Below are 20,035 nucleotides of genomic sequence, written 5' to 3'. Positions count from 1 at the left end.
GTTAAGAAAACATCTTTGATAGGTAAGTTTGGTCGAAGTGAATTAGAAGGTGGCAAAAGGTCAGTTTTTTTTTCCTTCCTTCAAAGCAGTTTATAAATTATAAAACTAAATGATTTAAAAGCAGTAAGTGCAGAATGTAATAACTGATATCAGTGTCATATTTAAGGACTAAAATAATTGAGAAGTCAAATGAAACTCGCTGTATTGATACTTATGTATTGTATATGGTTGGAGAAATATCAACTTGAAGTGTTGGACTATTTTTCCCACAGTCGGCATTTAAACTTTCTTCAAGTGTTTGGTTTTTTTGGGTTTAAATGCTATCAATAGCTCAACGCTTCATAGCTGATAAATATGAGACTAAAAATTTGTGGCTTTGGAATCCATCACGCTCTTCTTCCAGAAGAAAAATAATAGATTAATTTTCTTGATTGACTGTATTTCTACATAACTTTTAAAATCCTGCAGCTTACATCATCAGCTGAAATCTCAACAACACATATATTGGACAAGGTAAGGCCATCACAGTGAGAGAACCGTTTAATTGTTACGGATACACAAGACAACCAATGGTATTACTCGGTTATTGAGACATGAGAAGTATCTTAAAATTAAAGCACTCTCAATGTGACACACTCTAAAACCCAAATAATTACATATGTTAACAGCGATTTGGTATGCTAGTATGATGCTTACAGATGCAGAGGCTGTTTGCATTTGCTCACATGCTTAAGCAGCTGCTATAAAGTCTGAAGAGAAAATATATGTAATGAATGAGATATTTATTCTGCTGTTTGGGGTAGAAGGAAAACAGAAGCCAAAAAGCTAACCTTGCTTGTTTAAATCAATTTTTGTAATGCTCCCTTAAGTGAATTCTAAGAGAAGGCAGCTGTAAGCAAGAATAGGTATTAGCAAATGTACCAAAGACTTCTATTAAAATTAGTGGTTTGTTTTCTAGTTCAGACACTGAGTGTAAAGATGCAGAGTACCAGTATGCTCTCATTTAGTTCAGTATTGATGGTCATAGAAGTGAAGCGAGCTGACTATCCAGTCGTTGTATTTATTATTTTATATTTGCAGACACACTGATATTTCAGTATTAACCAGCAAAACACGGCATTTGAAACTGGATAATTAAAGCTGATTTCTTGCAACTTTAGCTAGATCTTCTGAAATTGCTTGTACCATTCGTTCTGTAGCTTTCTTCAAACTGTTTGCTGTCTGTATGGCATGATCCAGGGTAGAATTTAAAATCTGTTAGGGATAATAAAATAAAGCCATCTTGAGTACGATTGTTTCCATAGGTATGAAATAGGAAGTGATGTCCAGTTAAGGCTCTGTGTAGCATTTTCCACAGGTGTACTCTAAAAATATGTTGACAAGTTTAAAACAAAAAATGTGGTAGACTACTCCAAGATTTGAGTGTAATAAATCATTATTTTAACTTAGTATGGAAAGTTTCAGCTACGGAACAGGTTTTTTAAACTCTTTCCTGTTCCATTATTATTCTCAAATGGATTAGACAAGCTTAAATGGTAATAACTGGTGCGCTGAGAAAGGGTGTTGTTAAACAGTTCCATGATGGTGTGGACATATGTTTTTTTTTTTTAAGATAATGATATGGCTTTTAATTTTTACTCTCAAGTCTTACATTTGCGTTGAAATCATTGGTATTTCTGTTTCTGATGTTGATTGCAGGTTTGTTTCGGGCAGACTTCTTGACATTGACATTCCTAAATATTGATGTGAAAGGACAACTTTATCATATATATTTGAAAAGGAGGATTCACTAACCTAAAAAATCTGTCTAGATATAAAGTATATAATAAAACATGCAAAATTATTTTAAACTGTGAATTAGATAAATACACCTTGATAACACGCTTGCAAGTTAACTTTACAGTGAATAGAATCTTTCATTTACCTGTAAAAATACAGCCAATCATAATTTGCATCTGTACTGCAGTAAGACAGAAAACATTCCCCAATGAAGAGTTAGGAAATCTCTCTAGCATCATTGTCTCAGTGCTGTAACCTTCTTGAGTAGGCTGCCATTGATACTCAAGCGCAGCTACCGTACTTCCAGGCAATTACTGCTACTCAGTAACGCTGTCAAAAACTATGGTTGCAAAACTTGCCTCAGGTTACCTCATCTGTGTTAACTATAGTTAAGAATCCATTTGATTCCTCAGACTCTGAGTGTAATTTAATGTTAACAAATTCTTAGAAAAAAAACACACAGAACATACTTTATTAAGAGTATGTTTCCATTCACAGATCCCTAAAACAAGTCTGTAATAATATGCAATTACTTTTGCTACAAGAGTCCTAATTCTGTCTTGTTTTTCGGAATAAATATGTCAGCTACAGAGGTCAGATGTTGATTTGTTAAACTAGAAACATTGAAGAACTACTCCAAGAGTTACTTACATTTGTGCTTATGGTAAATATATTAAAATTTTACTCACTAATTAAATTAAAAGATAGTGTGCTCTGAAAAAGACAAAGCACTGCCCCTGCTTATGATAGTGCTGAATATTTTTCATGCTGGACCTTTATTAATGGTATTTTCTGTTGTGCCACACACTTATTACTACAGCTTACCTTTCAGAAAGTCTGTTTACAAGTTCACGGGGCCATTTATTTGTTTGAGTCTTCTGAGTGGAGATTCTCTTCTGTGCATAAGCTTAAGATATTGAGGCTGTGTTTAAAACTGATAAATGTATTTTCTATATATTTAACACCTTTCTCCATTTAGCATAAATTCAACTCAACGTCACTGCTGAATTAAAATTTGAATACGTTATGATTTTTTTGTAAATGAGGCCAAATTTTTCCTTTTGGGTTCCCTGTTGAATTTAGTTCTTCAAACGATCTATAGATTTGTATTTAATTTCATACAGTGAAAGACTGCACGGGGAAAAAAGTGTTGAATCATCAGACTATCATAATCCTAATAATTATATAAATACCACTTTGATTTTGTTTTACAGTCTTAATACAGAGAAGTAGCTAACTTATTAATTAACTTTAATTTTTCTGCCTGCAATTTCTTTCTACAGTACAGAGAGTAGAATCCAAGATAATTGATTTAAAAGCTCGATGTTCAATGTTTTTTAAAAAACAGGTATTCCCTAACTCTGCTGTGTGCCACACAATTTCAGTGTAGAGCTGGTCTTTCCTTTCAATACTTGCTTATGCTACATTCAGTAACAGCTAGTACTGAAAAGGTTGGCATGGTAATGCCCAATGGTAGTGTTCTTCCATGCAGCACTGGAGATGCTCCTGGCTGAAACGAAATACAGGATTCTTCAAAACTGGAGAAGGCAAAAGCTGTTGTGAGTAAGGATTAAACTCAGGCAGGTGTGTAAAGGTTGGATTTGCTAATTTCACCTTGCAGGGTCTGTGCCCATTTACTGGTTAGTCATAGTGCTGTTTCTTATGCTAAGCTAAATTTTTCTTGGTACATGAGCAACATGACTTTTTGCTCTTTAAGATCTAGCCCACAATTTAAAATATTTCTGTAACAAACCATACTTACAGGTTGAACCAGAATTTTTATTCCTACAAAGGGCACAAGACTGAACAGACTGTTTGTAATTCCTGTGTTTGAGTTGATAACTGCTTTCTCTAGGGCATCTGAATTCAAATCCTGAAAACAAAGACATGTTTAAAAAGTAGAATACTATAAACAAGAATATTTTGTGTAGATTTTGGTATTTTTTGCAATTGTTTTACCTTTTTTCTCTTGATGTAATTTTGTATTGAGTGTTCTGTAACTTTCAGTCTCATGTTCCATAAATTCCTCGCTTTGTGAACTGTAAGAGTCACAGGCTGAGATGTCTTCTGAATCACTGCCTAAAATCCCCAAAACAGATATTAAAGATCTGAAATACTAAAAGTTTTGGCCTGTGTACCTAAGCAATTACTGGGCTTTCAGCACTGTAATTTCTGAGCCCTTCACAGCCACTAGCAATACTGCAGTTAGAATAAGTTCTTTTTCCTCCATTTTACAGGTGGGGATTGAGCTGTAAAGACTGGCTTTCAGCTTTAACTCTAAGCCTCAAATGCAGATGTTATTTCCAGTCCCAGAAGTGTTTTTATAAAACTAAACACACCCTCTAACTGTCCTTAGTTTTTTGTTCTGGAGGTTAAAATCACTGAAAACAAGCATTGTGAAAACAATGCAGCCCAAGAGGAACATAACAATGAAGTTGGGAGGATATAGTATGGCACTGCTTTAGTTATTGCCCAAATCAGCATTAAGAATAATGGCCCCAGTGTATTCTATTAAAGTGAAAGGACGTCACGGAGAAGTCAAAGAAAAAAGGTAGGCCCAGAGCATGAATAGCCCACGTGCTGAGATTTCAAGCTGAATCTACTACAGCTCATGCTGCTCTTTTAGTTTGTCAGACAGCCTCAGAGTATTCTACATTAGGAAGATATATTTAAGATGCCCTAAGAGAAAGAAATGCTTACAGATTCCTAGTGAACCTCTAAGAACTGGAGTCTTAGAGGACAGCTGATTTAATTAGTTCATTCACAGTAGTCTGTGTAGGCTCTGGTTTGCATTTGGTGAAACTATTAGGAGCTGGACAGAGGAAGCAGAACACTTCCAGTCTGTCTCTGTCCTGAATGGAAGAAAGATTTAAGAAACCGTTCTTGATTTTCATGCAGAATAAGGAAGTTGAATTCCAAAAATGAAAGTGGAAATCTTAACGTGCAATGTTTTAATTACCAAATTTGTTTCAATGTTTGGTTGTACCCAGACTTGTCTGTTGCCTCTTGGTCTGTCACCGACCAAGAGTGGATTTGATGTGGTCTCCTCAAAAGTCAACTTTGTGTTGTTATTGCCTTGTGCTGTGCTAAGCAGTACCATCTGTTGAAACTCCAAAACAATTTTCATGCTGCTTAGATGTGACAGGAATGCATTTCTAAACGAGATTGAATAGGAGGTATAAGCACAGGGTTCTGACCTTTGTATCGCATCGCTACTTACTCAGATTTGTGTCTGATAAATCAGTTGGTTTTCTCTGAATGAAGATTGAATGTACTCCAGTTTTCCTTTCCTGGATGTTTTTATTTCTTTGAGCATGGAAATAGAATGATATCTTAATTTTAGCTTAACACCTGTATGAGTCTTATGGGCATAAAATAACGTCTAACCAGATCTTAACTAAGAAGATAGCAGATTTACTTTCACTGTTCTGAAAAGGTGGGAAGTAGAAGCTTAAATGAAAAATTAACCAATCACAAAATAATGGCTGCTTGTCCAAGAATATAGTCTGTCGGAAAGACCTTGCCTTATCAGAGCAGTTAAACATGCCTAAAAGTGAAGTAACAGCTATAGCTTTGAATAGCAATGTAGCATACAACAGTATACATTTACATGTAAATGTTTAAACATGCTGTAACAACATTATCAATGGTAAAGATTATGTAGGTTTTTTTTAGTAACTTTGAGCCAAGTTAAGGTTTTAATTTTTACAGCTTTTACAGAATTAGAGGAATATTTGGGATGTACGTTCTGACAGAACAAGATCAAAGATCCTTGTTTGCCATGTTTGATGTGTGTATTCTCAACAGGGCATGAAGTATCCTCAAATTTATTTGGAAGTGTTTCCAGCCACTCATGAAAACAAGGATCAGAAGATTGAGTTATTTTTTCTTAAGTGACAGAGAGGGGAAAAAATGAAGTTAGGTGAGTTTTACTAGATAAGTATTATCTATTCAGTAAAATAGTCTGAGAGCATTTTTCTCTTATGCTTGCATTCTTCTCCCAGCAAACTTAGAGAATTGTTGTATTCTACACTGCATGTTATCATAAGATGTGATTTTGGATAGAGATTTAATTTGCCAAAACTTCAAACTCCCAATTAAGGCATGTAGAAGTATTTTATCACATGGAGATTTCTGTAAACGAAACTCTACAGATTGGCCTTTACACCTTACACCCGAACTATATGCAGAATTATCGATATGCTCCAGGCCTACCAGATTTGTTTTATGACAATGATAATTTCAAATATTTGTAGTTGCTGAATAGTTCGTAGTTACTTATTCAGAGTTCTGTCATTTATTACTGAAGGGGTGGGGGGCTTGACACAAAGCCTCTTCTTTTCATGCACTATTAAAATTTGTTTGTGGTATTTAAGTACCACAGGCCTTGCAGTGGTCCAGTGAGATGGGCTTTTTAAATATGAAATCATTCCAATCTTTAATGAAATTGATGGGAGTTTTGCCCTTTCTCCAGTGGTCTGCTGTATCACGTTCCTTATGTGATTAACTAGGAATACTCCTGAAAACAGGTCATCCTTGTATTTTATACATACTGAATGTGCAGTGTTCTGGGCAGAATCCAGTGTAGAGACAAGACTGGTGCACATGCATGTGTCAGTTCATTTAGCTGTAGAAAAGTGTCTATGACTAGCCGAAACACACAATACACTTACCCTTTCATATTTTCTTCATCAGCATTACACTTTTGACTTAACGTACCCTGAGTATGGAATCTAAGACCTTTTTCTTCTGGTGAAAGGAATCTCTGTAGCACCCAGAAAGCAAAACAAACTGCTAGTATTGTTCATATTACTGTGTAGTCATCAAACAGGATAAGTGTGAACAGTAGCATTGGGTGTACATTATTTTTGTATTGCTTTAGTTGCCATCAGCTCTATGACTTCATCTATTACAATTGTAACTGTAAAGCAGGCTGGACACCATAAGAACACTTCTTCATCTGTGAAGTTGGGAGTATGCGAAGTCCTATGTAGCTTTGAGAAGGATTAGCCTATATTCACTCACATCTCTCATTGCCTCAAAATTACAGTAAATGTTGTAAGCAAGGAGTTGCCTGTAGATTTTTGCCTTCTGAACAAATAACCAAGGCAGGCCAGTAAACACAGTTAAGTCTTTCTTAAGAGAAGTGAACTTGATCACAAATTTCACAAGTTTGGAAACCAATTCAGCAGTGTTATGATAAACTAGTATCTCAAAAGCTGAGCCATCATGCAGTGCAAAAAGGGGAAAAATATTCCATAAATAATTTTAAAGCTGAATATGGTTATCTAAGTTCAAATGAATATGCAAACAGATCTCCTACCATTACACTGGAAGAATGCTTGCTTGCTAGCAGATAACCTTTTCCCAGAGGCTCCATTTCTCTTCTGGAAGTTGATTCAGCTCTCTTTTGTAACCTGAATTGGTTAAGCAAAAAACATTTGTTTTTACTTTCCTAATCTCAGTGAGATGATTAACACCTATGAAATACTCCCTGAAAGGGTGGAGAGATGGCCTCTAGAATTGTTTCACCAAGTTTTAATGGTTAATTACATGAATATATCTGCATCCCTCATTTTTCTAATTAAAAATTTAATGCAAATTCTTCTGTAGCAGTATTGCATTTTGACTACTGTTTCACATCCTGAATTAGTGTGGCTGCAATAAATTTTATGCAGAGATATGATAACTTCTAGTGAAACTACTGGTAGTGGCTTGGCTTCAGGAAAGGCCTCAAAGTAGAAATGCCATGCTGGAAGGAATTCTTGGGTGTTCAGAACTCTCTAAGTGTCATTTGGGAATATTCTACCTACTTGCAGATATTCTAAACATCCCGACTTTCTGTACTCAGCAAATAGTTATAGAAAAAGCTTTAATAACTTTGGTAGCTGTCTACTTTACACTTACATGTGAGGACAAAGATTGCACTTTGCAGCTTCGAAAGAAAACAGATGATTTGTTTGTGGGATTACATCACTTGTCTGACTTGTGTTTTCTCCCTTGTTCTTGTGAAGAAATGTGGCTTCTTCTGGAGGATCAGTAATGCTCGGAACTACTGAGCTCTGTACAAAGTAACCATAGGATGGTAGTATATGGTCAGTGTATCACAAGGACATGACTTCCACCAGCCAGCATTTCCTGAATGTCTCTAGCTTGGGATTCAGAGAAGACTGGTCTCTAAAATAGTGCCTATGAAAGCTCTCTTAATTTTCTGTTAGAATTAACAAAATTAATGGAGCTGATATTTAATGGGGAACAAAATTTCTTTGAAGTGACATGCTATCCAAAACTGTCATGCTTCACAAATATTAGAGGAAAACATACAACTACACCGTTTGGAGATTTTCTTTAGTAAAACTGAGTAATATAGTTTTTAAATGATAAATCTCAGAATTACCTCCCAAAGACGATTTGATGAATGGGCAGATTCATCAGAAATAAGCGAAGGAGCCAAGCTGTATTTGCAGTCATCAGTCTGCTCTTGGATGTCTTCAAGCAGTGTGCCAAGTCTAAATATTTCCCCTTCCACCTTTCTAAAACCAATCACAATACACAGCTAGTGAAACTTATTTCTTACCATTTCTTATCTTATAATAACCATATTTGGCATTGCATTCAATATTTGGGGGGAGAGGGGGGATTAATGGAGTTCACTGAGTCTCTTTTAAGTACTTGAATTAATCCATTAGCCTAATTATAACAGCAATACGTAAAGCCTGACGTGAATTTTGGCCAAATCACTTCTAGCTTACTCCATGTAATGTTAAGGTGATGTTTTCACCTCTGGAGAATGTTAATGGATAAATGAAGTAATAGTTTGAAGACAGTCAAAATATGGAAAATATATGGATGCAATACTCAGCACTTATATTCTAACCTTTCAGGATCAAACTCTCCAACGTGGATAGACCTGTCCTTGTAGTTCTGCAGCTGTAAAACACGGTGCTCCTCTCTAGCAGTTAAGTAACTCCTTTCCAAGGCATCCAGGTATTTTCTCAATTGATTTAATGCCTTCACCAGTGAGAAATAATTCAATAGTAAATTCCATTTTCATTAGTAAGTCATGGTAACCATAGTTACCCAATGTAAGCCAGATGCTGTTTGCGGTGATGTTGGTAAGAATTGGGCTACTGCTCTGAATTAGAACAGGGCTGCATCTCATATGCCCACCCAGGACACTGTGCTGTTCAATTATGTACAAGGAAAATATTGAACTGACTTCAGAACTGATACTCTACATGTCAAAATTCATAGCTTCTATGGCAATTTAGGGCTTTTAACTGATAGGTTTGAATCGTAAATCCTTAAATCTAATTCAGCCATGTAATGAACAATTTCATTTTTTTGCTTCTGAAACTCAATTTAAATCTGCAATTGATTTAAAAAAAAAAAAAAAGATTTTTAAATGTCTATTTGAGGAAAATATTGAATATCTTGCTAGAAAATTTTAAGTCTATAGACAATTCAAGAACATTTCTGATTACTGAAAATATATTAATTTACCAGGTAATTGTCTTGTGGAACGAATGTCTCATGGGTCATATGTTTAGTGAAATCTTCCACCTTCAAGAGAAAATACTTTTATATTGGATTTTAAAACTGAGCATTCAGAAAGGATATACAATCTGAACGTCAATGCAAAATAGATATGGAAACAGAGCTCTTTATTACTTTAATTTTCAGTTGATCTGTCTGTTCTTTTAGTATCTGAGACATCTTTTCTCCTTGTGTTAGTTCTGGCAGTAAATTAGAAGGACTCAGACAGTGTACTTGTACTGTACCAGCTGCTGGAAATGCTGATACCATTGTCCCATGTGGTAATCCTATATAATACAAGAGAAGATCAGTTAGAATTTCTGCCAAAAACTTCTGCCTGCAAGTACTATCAAATTGCATTAAATGAGTCATTTGCATAGTTACTGCCATTTCATTTACTTGGATCAGGCAAGTGCTGTGTAGTGTTAGGAGCAGGTGCTGTAAAGACTTGAGAAGATGTCCCAGCGCCTCCCGAGTAAACAACAAAGCTTGGAGGTGCAAAATCCAGCTGAGGCAGTATCTGTTAAAATGGGAACTTCTGTTAGAGAAACAGGGTCCAGAACACTTGCGAACATTTAACTAAAAAATTTAGAAATACATAGGACAAGTTGTTAATGAGATGCGTATTATAACTGCACCACATCATTTGCTGTGTTCTCAGTACAGATAATATCTCACTGTATAAATGCTGGAATACTTTAACTCGATATCAGGGAAATCTGTGTTCAGAGAACTTGTGTAAATGGGTAGCACAATATAAAGGTGACAACAGCTGGGAGAATATTCATATTCTTAGAGGTAAGAGAACGAATTAATTTCCTAAAGATAGGGTGACTTGCAATCACAAATAATACTTCAGTGCATCATTAACTGGACGTTTAAGCTCTGTAGAAACTCAGTCCCACAACACTACATGAAAGCAACTATTGACAGAAGGGAGACACTTGCTGATAGCTGCAGAATGCTTTTGTGAATTAGTCATGTTACATTTTACTTGACACAGAATATCTTTTTTTTATGGTAAACATCACTATGACAAGTATTAACAATGTTCTAAAGCATCTTAATTACCTTGAGCTGTTGCAACAATTCTGGAATTCTCATTTCTTGGTTCTCTACTTCAACAGAACGGGAACAGTTACCTTCTAGAATGTTGTCCACAGTTCCTGATTGACTGAGCAAAATAGGGAAGGATTTTGTTGGTTCAGTTGTAGGAACTGATTTAATATTTTCATTTATTTTTGGCACTTTTAGTTCTGAAGTAATTTCAGAGAAGTCAGGAAGGCACTGGTGAATGTCACCATGTGTGAGCCTGGGAGATGAAGCGGTTTTCTTAAACACTTCTCTCTGTTCCTTCGTGTTGTGAGAGCGGTGTGTGTCTTCGTATCCGCTCCTCAACTGGGAGCTGTTGTGTCTGCACCCGCAGCTACCCGCAGACGAAACAGATCGCTTTGAAACAAGTTTTTCGTTTAGCACACTTGGATTTTTCCCAGCGGTGCATACATCCTCCTGCTTTTCTCGATGATACTCTTCCACTGTCGTTGCCTCCTGTTCAGGTGTTAAAGAGCCTTTGCCGTGCTCGTGAGTCTCAGGTTTGTTTGTAGCTTCACCAATGCTTTCAGTGTAGGACGTCTCCGGTATGGTCTCACACTCGATTAGCTGCCATGTGTTCAGTAACTCTCCTTCAGGAAAATGACGCCAGAGGCCGTTGGACACCTTTGCGTTGGGCAGCTGTTCCTTGCAGGCTGCTTCACCTTCAGAGCACGATACACTTAACCTGTGAGCCATGTTCCCTGGGCAGTCCCGCAGCCCCTCCGCATTGCTGCTGTACTTACAGCTCAGCCCCTCGTCCCCATCGTAGGGCAGCTCCTCCTGCTCCCCGGCACTGCAGTCAGTAAGGGCGCTGGGTTCGGTGCCGAGTGCGCTGTGTGCCGGCGGCCCCAGCTGCTCGCTGCCGGGCTCCATCTCCCCGCTGTGTCCCCCCTCCCCGCTGTGCTCCGCCCTGCAGCGCCCCCCGGCCCTTCCCGCGCCCGCGCCTCCTGGCCCCGCCCCTTTTCCCTCTCGGGGGCGTGGCTTCCCTAAGCCCCGCCCCCCTCGCAGGGCGCTGCCTCCCGCCGGCCGTTGGAGCCGCGGCCGCGCGCCCATTGGCGGGTTCGAAGCGCGGCTGCGCGGGGGCGGCCGCACGCGCGCGCTCCCCTCAGCCGCCGCCGTCGCTGTGGAAACGGCCGGGGGCGCGCGGGGGGGGGCCGCGGCCTGCGGCGGCGCCCGGCTGAGGTGAGGCGGGGGGCGGGCAGGGAAGGGCCGGGCCGGGCCGGGCCCCTCGCGTTGGTGGCGGGGCTGCGGGCTGGGGAACGCGGCCCTTGGGGTGCGGGGCGGCCGCCTGAGGCACCGGGGGCAGCCGGCCTGCGCCTCCGGCACCGCGCCGCGTCTGTGGGGCCGGCGGCGAGCGGCCCCTCGGCACCGCGACGGCCCCCGCGGCCCTCCCGGCTCGGCCAGGCCTCGTCCCAGCGCCGCTGGTCGCCGGGGAGCGGCGTTCACAAGAAATCAGTAATAATCAGTAATTCCAAAGGCAAACGCTGCCTGCCCGCGGTCCTGACTATTGAGCGTGGGATGGGTTTTTTCGCTCTGGCACAATCTTTTCGTGATCCCTTTGGTTTTGCTTACAACAGGATCGTTTTTAGCTTCTGCTTTTCGGCTTCTTTAATTTAGCAGCAAAGGTGTTGGTGTGTTTTACTTGCTCTCATTCATAGTTCTTGTAGCTGTCGTGCGGTCAGCTTCACCTTCCACATCCATGCCCGGATCTGGTAACGCTGGTTTTGGTTTTAGTTGTCTCTAGCGTTAATATCTTAATGAAGTTGTGTGTGTTCAAGGAGTGGGTGCTGATCTTAGGGCCTTCAGAAAGATTAACCTGCTCTGGCTGTTACTGGTTAACCTTGGCGAAGACTGGTTAACCAGGCGAAGGAAGAAGCCTGTAACTTCCATTTAGGCATTTAAGAGTGAGTCAGCTAGGCAAATGATTGCATCAAAAAAGTAAGCAAATAGTGGAAAATACAGGAAAAAAAGTGGAAAAGCTGGTAAGACGTGGTCTGAGACATATATAGTATCAAACAGATGATTAACGTCAAGTTGCCCCCTAGGACTTGAATCGGAATGTTTGAAAAGTAGGGATCCTGTTCAGATCATAAAACTTCTTTGTAATTTGAACCTTTTCCTGATAAGAAGGAGAAGTGTTCACACAGCAGAGTTATGGGGAAGAAAATTATGGGGAAGAAAATCGTACATGACCTACCTAAGCCTCTCTAAATCTTCTTTTATTTCTTTGCACCACATTTTTTTCCTACCATTGTCTTGCTGTTCAGGATACTGTTCCAGGCAAGAAACACTTTGGAGGCTGTATCTTACCTGGCAATCGTTGGCTGCTACTGGACAGCATACAGTGTCGTGACCAAGAGTATCTGTGTGACAATGTGGAAATATAGTTACATAAATCTGTGGGCAACTGAGGCAAAATAGAGGCCAGTTCAACATCTGTCACACAGACAGAAAAAATGGATTTGAACAGCTCCTAAAAATACCTGCACCTGCATCCCAAATGTCGGGATAAATATGCAAAGCAATTTGCAACTTGGCACCTCAACAAATATTTTTTTCCTTAAATCTGCATAAGCGTTGTGCCATAAATAAACAGTACCTGTATCTATAAAAAGCAAACGATAGGAAAAACAGCACGTGCTCTTCTTTCTGTGCTATGTGTTCATCCGCACCTAGGCTGTAGCTGCACGTTGTTCAGCTGTAGGCTCAGAGGTGAGAGGAATGTTACCACTTGCTGTTGGTACTTGCGAACTGGGGGACACAGGTGATGTGCCAAGCAATGCTCGTGGCACTAAGCTAGCAGGGATCATTTCAGTTGTGTAACAGCTGCTGTAAGAGCTACACCTTCTCCTTGCAGGATAACTCTTGCTGGGGTGGCAGTTAGTTCTTTATGCTGAATGCTTGCTTAATCTCTGAATGAGCATGAAATAGGAAATTTGATACATCACTTTTATTCCTTCACCTGTACGTGCTAGTGTGTTTTATGCCTGTGATTCTATAGAAAGACGAAAGACTTTTTTTTTTTTTTTTTTTGATTTATCAGATCTTAAGATTGATTTTCTCCTCTCTTTGCAAGGTGCTTGTGCAGTCTCAGTCTGGCTTCTTTCTTTACTTCCCAGGATCTCTTACTAACAGATGTTACAGGCCAAGAAGGAGCTGAGCTAAGTGGAACACTTTGTTGGAAAGATTTGCGATAAACATGCTCCATCAGCTTAAGCACAATATTTACAACATCTTGCATTGAACTTTTCCCATCTGGTGTTCTGTTGCATCTTATAACGTGCTCCATTTACCAAACTGAAGGTATTTGGATGGCTGAGAAAGAGAAACCCCATTATTTGCATGATGAGCTTGTCCCTAACAAGCAGAAGGAGTGAGATTCAAATTTAAGATCAGGTCGTGGTTACACAACTCGTACCGATTTTGTGGTAATGTGACTTATGTGAGAAGAAGAAAAAGATCACAAGATACTGTTTTCTTGTGAATCGTCACTGAAGGCTGGTGTGGCATTTAAGTGCTTGAAAACTGTGAATCTCATCTCCTGTTGTGGGATGCTTGGAAAGGAGGTTGCTGGCAGCACAATATTTTTCAGTCTGGGAATGACAATGTGTAAAAACTTAGAACTCATTATTCCAATCAAAAATAAAAATAAAGGAATCCTAATAACTTGATGTATCAAATACATAACAACAAAAAAAAAGCTATTTAGATTTTGCTATTTTGCTCTTTTTAATGCACAGAGGATGTTACTCTAGCATCTTGCATCTGAAATCTTACTCTTATTGCATTTAGAATGAGCTCCCAGTTGCCTGATTAGATTTATTATAGGGATGTAGGGATATTAGTTACGTTGTGCTGCAGGCGCTTTGTGCGCTCTGCCTTTCGTATTTTGTCTTGGTGCGGGATTGCCTTACTTCAGAGTTTAAATGGATGGCTTACGTAAACTGTTTGCAGAACTGTCTGTATAATAAAAATGCTTGTGGTTACGTGCGTTAGCTACACCCGGTTCTTTAGCTTGCACACTAGGCAGCAATTACAGACATTAAGTAGCACGCTGATTTCCAGCTAAATATTCATTATTTTCCATTCTGAGAGCTGCTCTGGGAGAGAGGCGCTGGGAAGTCCGCCTTTGCATCCCTGCACTTGGATATTTCATGTACTTGGGTATCAGTCTGGTATCACGTGCATTTGCTGCTGCTTTGTGTTACTCCACGTAGTGGAAATCTGTGTGATAGTTTTGGTTGTTTTTGTCACCAGTACATGCCTAGCCTGTAAGTCAGGGTAGGGCCTGCATCGCTGCCAGGTGCCTGAAGTATTTCTCTTCACAAACCTGTAGGACCGAGTGCTGCCTGGCAGGGCACCTCCTGGTGCTGCAGCTAATGGAGCTGCCCTGCAACTGTGACAGTGCTCTGCTGAGCGTGCTAGCAATGAGGATATGTGGGGCTTTGCCACTTATGTATTGCATCACTCTCCTAAGTTTCTGGCATTTCTTTCTGTGCTTAATTAATGATTCCATTATAGGGAATGTATTTACGCTTCTGATTGCTGGGTGCAAACAGGGCATTTAGGGTTGAGCAGAGCTCCCAGATTCTTGCCAGATATTTGCAAGTTCCTTAATTGATTTTTTTTTTCCCTCCTTGGGTTTGATGTATAATGTACTTTTCTCTTGTTGCAAAGCATATATATATACAGTTTTTATTTATGGCTTGGGTGTTTTGTGTGGAAGGAAAAGAAAATAACCCTTAAGAATGCGGGCGAGTTTCCTTCTGACTCACAGTGGGAAGATGCTTCTGGAATCAGTTATCATGGTTGTTGGGAATAGTTTTTTTATGATCTGGCAGAAATAACGTGTGTCATTAAGACTCTGCTTGTCTTTTAGGCTGATAATTGTGAGTAATGTTGCAAGTAATGCTAGGCAATGCCAACTTGTTAAGGGAGACGCTTGCACAACCCTGTAACAGCAGAGAGAAAAAACGAACAAAACGCATGCATAGAGTTTAAAAAGCTTGTCATATTGAAGCCCTTTAGCATTAAAGCCCCAAACTCTGCTCAACTAGGTACTCTGCAAACATGGAAGAAAAAAATCTTACTGCCAATCTGCAGAATAAGTGGAAAATATATACAGATAACAGTAGAGGGCATGCAGAAATGCTCCGACATGTCTGTTTGCCTTTACCATGATACTGTATAAGGCAGGCTGGCTGGAGTGGTAGGCCAAAAAGAGCCGTGAGGGGAGGGAGACTGAGGAGGACTGAGTGCACATGAAAGGGCACTAAAGCAACGAGCTTTCGCTAACCTTGTATACAACCCGCCATGCAGCAAGGCCAATTGGGCTTAGGTAACCAGAGAACATAAAAATTAGATCAAGCCTTTTTAGAAACAGGGCGATAAAGTAATTCTCTCCGCTGTTACCATGCTTGCCACAATGCAGCACTGTGTTAGCGGTTCGGGAGCAGGTCTTGGTGCTGGAGCTGCGCTCTCAAGCAGTGAATTCAAGTCCGTGCTGTCGTTTTCAGCTGTGGATGCAGCGAGATCCTCACTGCTCTGTGAGCAAGATTGGTTTCCAATATACTCACCACCTATTAGGTTTCTTTTGGTTGGTTTGTTTGTGTATTTTTTTAGCATTTTAAGACTTGGAAGGGACCTTACTGCCAGGATTGTTTCAGGATTGTCTGCAGTATTCAGTAATGGGACTTGGTTTCATAGGGCCCGATATTTATAAGTCAGCAAGTATAATTGGGGCGGAGGAGGAAGCATCTGAATGAGGCACACTGTATACTGGTATTAATTTATTTACAGCTTGCCTGGTGTGCCTGATAGCATAGGATATGCTAGGCTGGGTCTTGCCCATGCTCCGCAGGAATTACAAGCTCTGCAAAATGCCCTTTGTCGGACTAGCACCTAGGTGGGGTGGCTGTTGATGAACCTCCGCTTTCCTGTGTGGTCCTTCAGGTGCAGCCCGCTCGTGTCAGACTGGAGCGCTGCTCATCTCGCGTGCTTCGAAGCCAGTCCTTTCACAGAAGCCCCGTGGTTTATTCTGAGGGTATCTGCTCCATGTGGAAATCCAGCTGGAGAAAGAAGCCAGTATTTCAGAGCAGGGATTGCTGCACGGCATAGTTCACCCTGAATAAAACCTCAAATTCACTTCACCAGTGAAGGTGGTTTCTGTTTGCTGTTAGCTTATCAGCTGTTGAGCTTGTGTCAAAAGTGGTGCAGAGAGGAGTATAAAATTCAGCTTCCAAGAGTCACCACGCTGGTCATCTGCTTACAGCATTCCTCGTATCTGCCTGGCCCACTCGCACCACTTGTATCTGCTGTGCTCAAGGTTTGCAAAACCTAGCCCGTGTCCCAACATGTCGCACGGTTATTTTAAGGTTTGTTCAGAGGGGAATGTTTGTTACTGCACAAACGCTGTGTACCATGCTGTTTTCTGTGCAAATACAATATTAAACTTGATATATTTTTTTGGCTTATTTGTGTTAGCTCAGGTGATTTTTAAAAATATCCTTGGGCATCACTGAAGACTGAAATTTTGGTTTGTCTGGTTCTGGTTGTGGTTTTGGTGTTCCTGGTCTTACTATTTATGTTTATATACTGCTTTATAATTTCAATGTCTGGAGTCAAGCTACTCTCTGTATTTTGGTAACACAGCTGTCACTACATTTTTTTGTTGCTTAGTCTCTTTTTCTCCATAAGGGCTGCAAAACTCTTCTTTATTTTCAAGTAATCCATTGCAAGCTTTTTTTTTAGTTTCCCACCCATGCCTGTCTCTGAAAGGAAATTCAAACTTAGTTCAACCTTGGAAAATTTGCCTTAATCTCGAAACAGCAAACCTCTGTAGCTAGTTTATGTACAGAAATAGAATCTGTGTGATTGGACTGCCTCAATCTGTACTTTCCTTTCCCCTGGTAACTTATATCTCTCAGGCAGTGATGACTTCATGTGGCAGATGCTCCTTCCCTATAGCTTTGTGAAAACAGCAGATGGATGGGGAAGGCAGGACGTGGTTGCTTCCTTTAGGGAAAGGCAGGCAGAAGCGAACTGTGAAATTCTCCTAGCCAGCCGCCGGGTGCCCAGCCAGCAGCAGTAGGTGAGCAGGGAAATGTCCTCGCATCGTCTGACAGCTCCGCAGGGGAAGGTTCGGGCTCAGGGAGACCGTGGGGTGAGGGAAGAGGCCAATGGAGCTGCAGGCATTTACTGAGGTAGGGAAATGCAGGGGAAAAAAACATCTCCCTCTGCATCTGCCTTGTGATTACCAGCTGATGCTGAGAGAGCTTTTTACTGATGGTTTGATTTAGAGATCCTTTACCTGTTTGTTGACGGGATGGATAAGCCTCTGTGGCTCACCGTTTTCTTCTTTATCAGAAGAAGGAGTTTATTAGAGTGCCTATTTTGTCAGTTGGGGGTATAAACTCTGCCACTTTGCCTACTATCTGCCTTGCTGTGTTTCATTTTTGTTTGTTTGTTCGGTGTTTTGCTGTTGTGTAACTGTGAACACTAGTTTAATTAATTTTCCACTTCTCAAGGAAGCCCACTCTTTTCTTTGTGCTTTTCTCACCCATTTTAAAATGGCAAAAGTGGCTAGGACTTCTTGCATTTGTTAGCTGGAGTAGTAAAATTGGGCATTTTCCAGGTGTACGTGCAACTACAACATGGCAGTCATGCCTGTGTGAAAGGCAGCTCTTTTAGGTGTATAGGAATTTTTCATTGCTTCAAGTTGTGGAGAGAATACATTTTAAAGCTTTTGCTTCACACTAATACAGAGGTTTCCTAGTAATCGCAAGTGCTTTTCTCATGCTGTATGAAGCTTTAATTAAAAACAAGTTTAGGAGAAGCTCTCACTGTGAGAGACGCAGATATGGTAGAACTTTTCCCAGCTTCCCTGAACTCCTGAGGCTGTGCTGCTGCAGTACAGTGCCCTCGGAGGTGCTGATCTCCAGCTCTGGAGGGCTGGATTACAGAGATGATCTGTGAAGTCACTGTGCTTCAGCTGAAAGAGCCAGGCTCAGTTTGCTGAAGCATGATCCTCCAAGGCCAGCTTACACCTGAGATCGTGTCTGCAAAAGGCTTCATTGATACCTGCCTCCTTAATTTTTAATCCCTCCCTCTAAATAATGTGCTTTAGGTTTGTTTCTGATTGCCTGTTGGCGTGGTTGATACAAATTAGTAATTACCATTACAGAGCAAATGGACAAACAACTTGCCACAGCCATTATTTCCTGAGCCCTACCAGTTGCCCAAGCACACCCCTGTTGGTCTGTGGCACGCAGTAGGGTACGTGAGGGTGGCCATCTGGCCAGCTGCCGAACAAACTTGCAATTCCCTGCTATTGCTGAGCACCAAGACTGCTCATGGGTGACTTAGAGCTGGCTCCTGGTGTGAGTGCTCTGGACAGGCTTCCAGAGGGTGAACAGCAGTAATGCAGTCTTCCCAGGACGTGGGCTGTAATGGTATTAAAGTGTATGTGTCACACTTGGTAATTGCAAAAACATGCCCACACCCACGTGTGGATGGCAAATAACTCTGCTGCGGAGCATGGAAGGGCAGAGTTGTTTGACGGGAGGAAGCTGGATGGGCGGTCTGAAGGATGCTCTTGAGGAGGAGGAGGATGGGAAGCACAAATCTTCATTCCTGGCACTTGATAAAGCTCCTGAGAGGAAAAGCACTGCCTGCACTGACAGTTAAAGACGGATGCATTTTCTTCTGGTGACAGCTTTAAATCTGAGCTCTGCTCTTACTTTGTGACATCTCCGCCATCTCTTGATGAAATATGCATTTGTGAGTTACACAACTCTGCAAAGGAAGGTAACGTTAGTGCTGAGCAATAAATATGTCAACTCTTTTACTAAAAATATACTTTAAAGTGGGTAAACTTTTTGAATAGAGGTGTGGTTTTTTGTTTTTTTTTTTTTTTTGTAAATTATTTTCCCTGCCAGCCTAAACGCGTCTGGCTTCTGAGTACTGGCTGCTGCGATCCCTTTGAAGCCGAGTTTGGAGCTCATATGACAATGTTGCGGCGTTCTGGAATGTGAAGCCAATGGAAAAAAAAAAAAAAAAAGCAAAATAAAAAAATCCCTTTTGAGGAAGGAGGGGAAGGGGAATAGGGCTTAAACATCTGCTGGCTTCTGTGCTCCTCATGTTCAAGGCGGGATGAGCTCCAGAACAGCTCATCTCTAGGTGGGATTGTGTCAGCCTGTTCTGACTCCAGGGAAGCTGCATGGTTTCAACAGGGCTGTTTGCATGTGAAGCAGTTTGTGATTTGCTTCCTATTATGCCTTTCACCCTGCAGCTTTCATCCTTTAAGCCTTTTACTTGGAATCGCAGGAGGCCAAGAAGTACTAACAAAGATAAATGACTCCAAGTTCCCAGCAGAAAAGAGAGCGTTGTTTTTCATTAAACCTTCCTCCTTTCTTGCTTGCCTACGAGAGTTGCCGTGTGTATGTAGCAGGTTTTGGCTCCGGGGCGAGCTTCAGGTTGTTGATTGACACTTCCTGCTTGGTGGGAGCAGCGCTCTGCTGCTGCATCAGCTGCGAGTGGGTATGAGTTATGAACTGACTGTCAGACTTCAAGCCACGCGTCTTGTGTTCCCTTTGCAGAAACGCAGCTGAATGGAACTGAAAGGGCCACA

General features: G+C 40.8%; 1 protein-coding gene across 1 annotated transcript; it reads right to left on the bottom strand.

Moving 5' to 3' along the window:
• Positions 1 to 1,134: 1,134 nt before the first annotated feature.
• Positions 1,135 to 11,460, bottom strand: AKNAD1 (AKNA domain containing 1; the record flags this gene model as incomplete). The annotated part of the gene is given in 16 exon segments (XM_084291190.1): positions 1,135 to 1,254; positions 1,652 to 1,734; positions 1,737 to 1,789; positions 2,605 to 2,686; positions 3,542 to 3,652; positions 3,739 to 3,858; positions 5,000 to 5,085; positions 6,453 to 6,544; positions 7,103 to 7,196; positions 7,687 to 7,841; positions 8,177 to 8,312; positions 8,657 to 8,790; positions 9,283 to 9,342; positions 9,451 to 9,602; positions 9,715 to 9,835; positions 10,387 to 11,460. Coding segments are annotated over 16 exon segments (2,673 nt in total).
• Positions 11,461 to 20,035: the final 8,575 nt, after the last annotated feature.

Source organism: Netta rufina (assembly GCF_964035555.1).
Source record: "Netta rufina genome assembly, chromosome: 8".
Classification (NCBI taxonomy): domain Eukaryota; kingdom Metazoa; phylum Chordata; class Aves; order Anseriformes; family Anatidae; genus Netta; species Netta rufina.
Note: the sequence above shows the minus strand (reverse complement) of the source record. Positions and strands in the feature narration are given on the sequence as shown.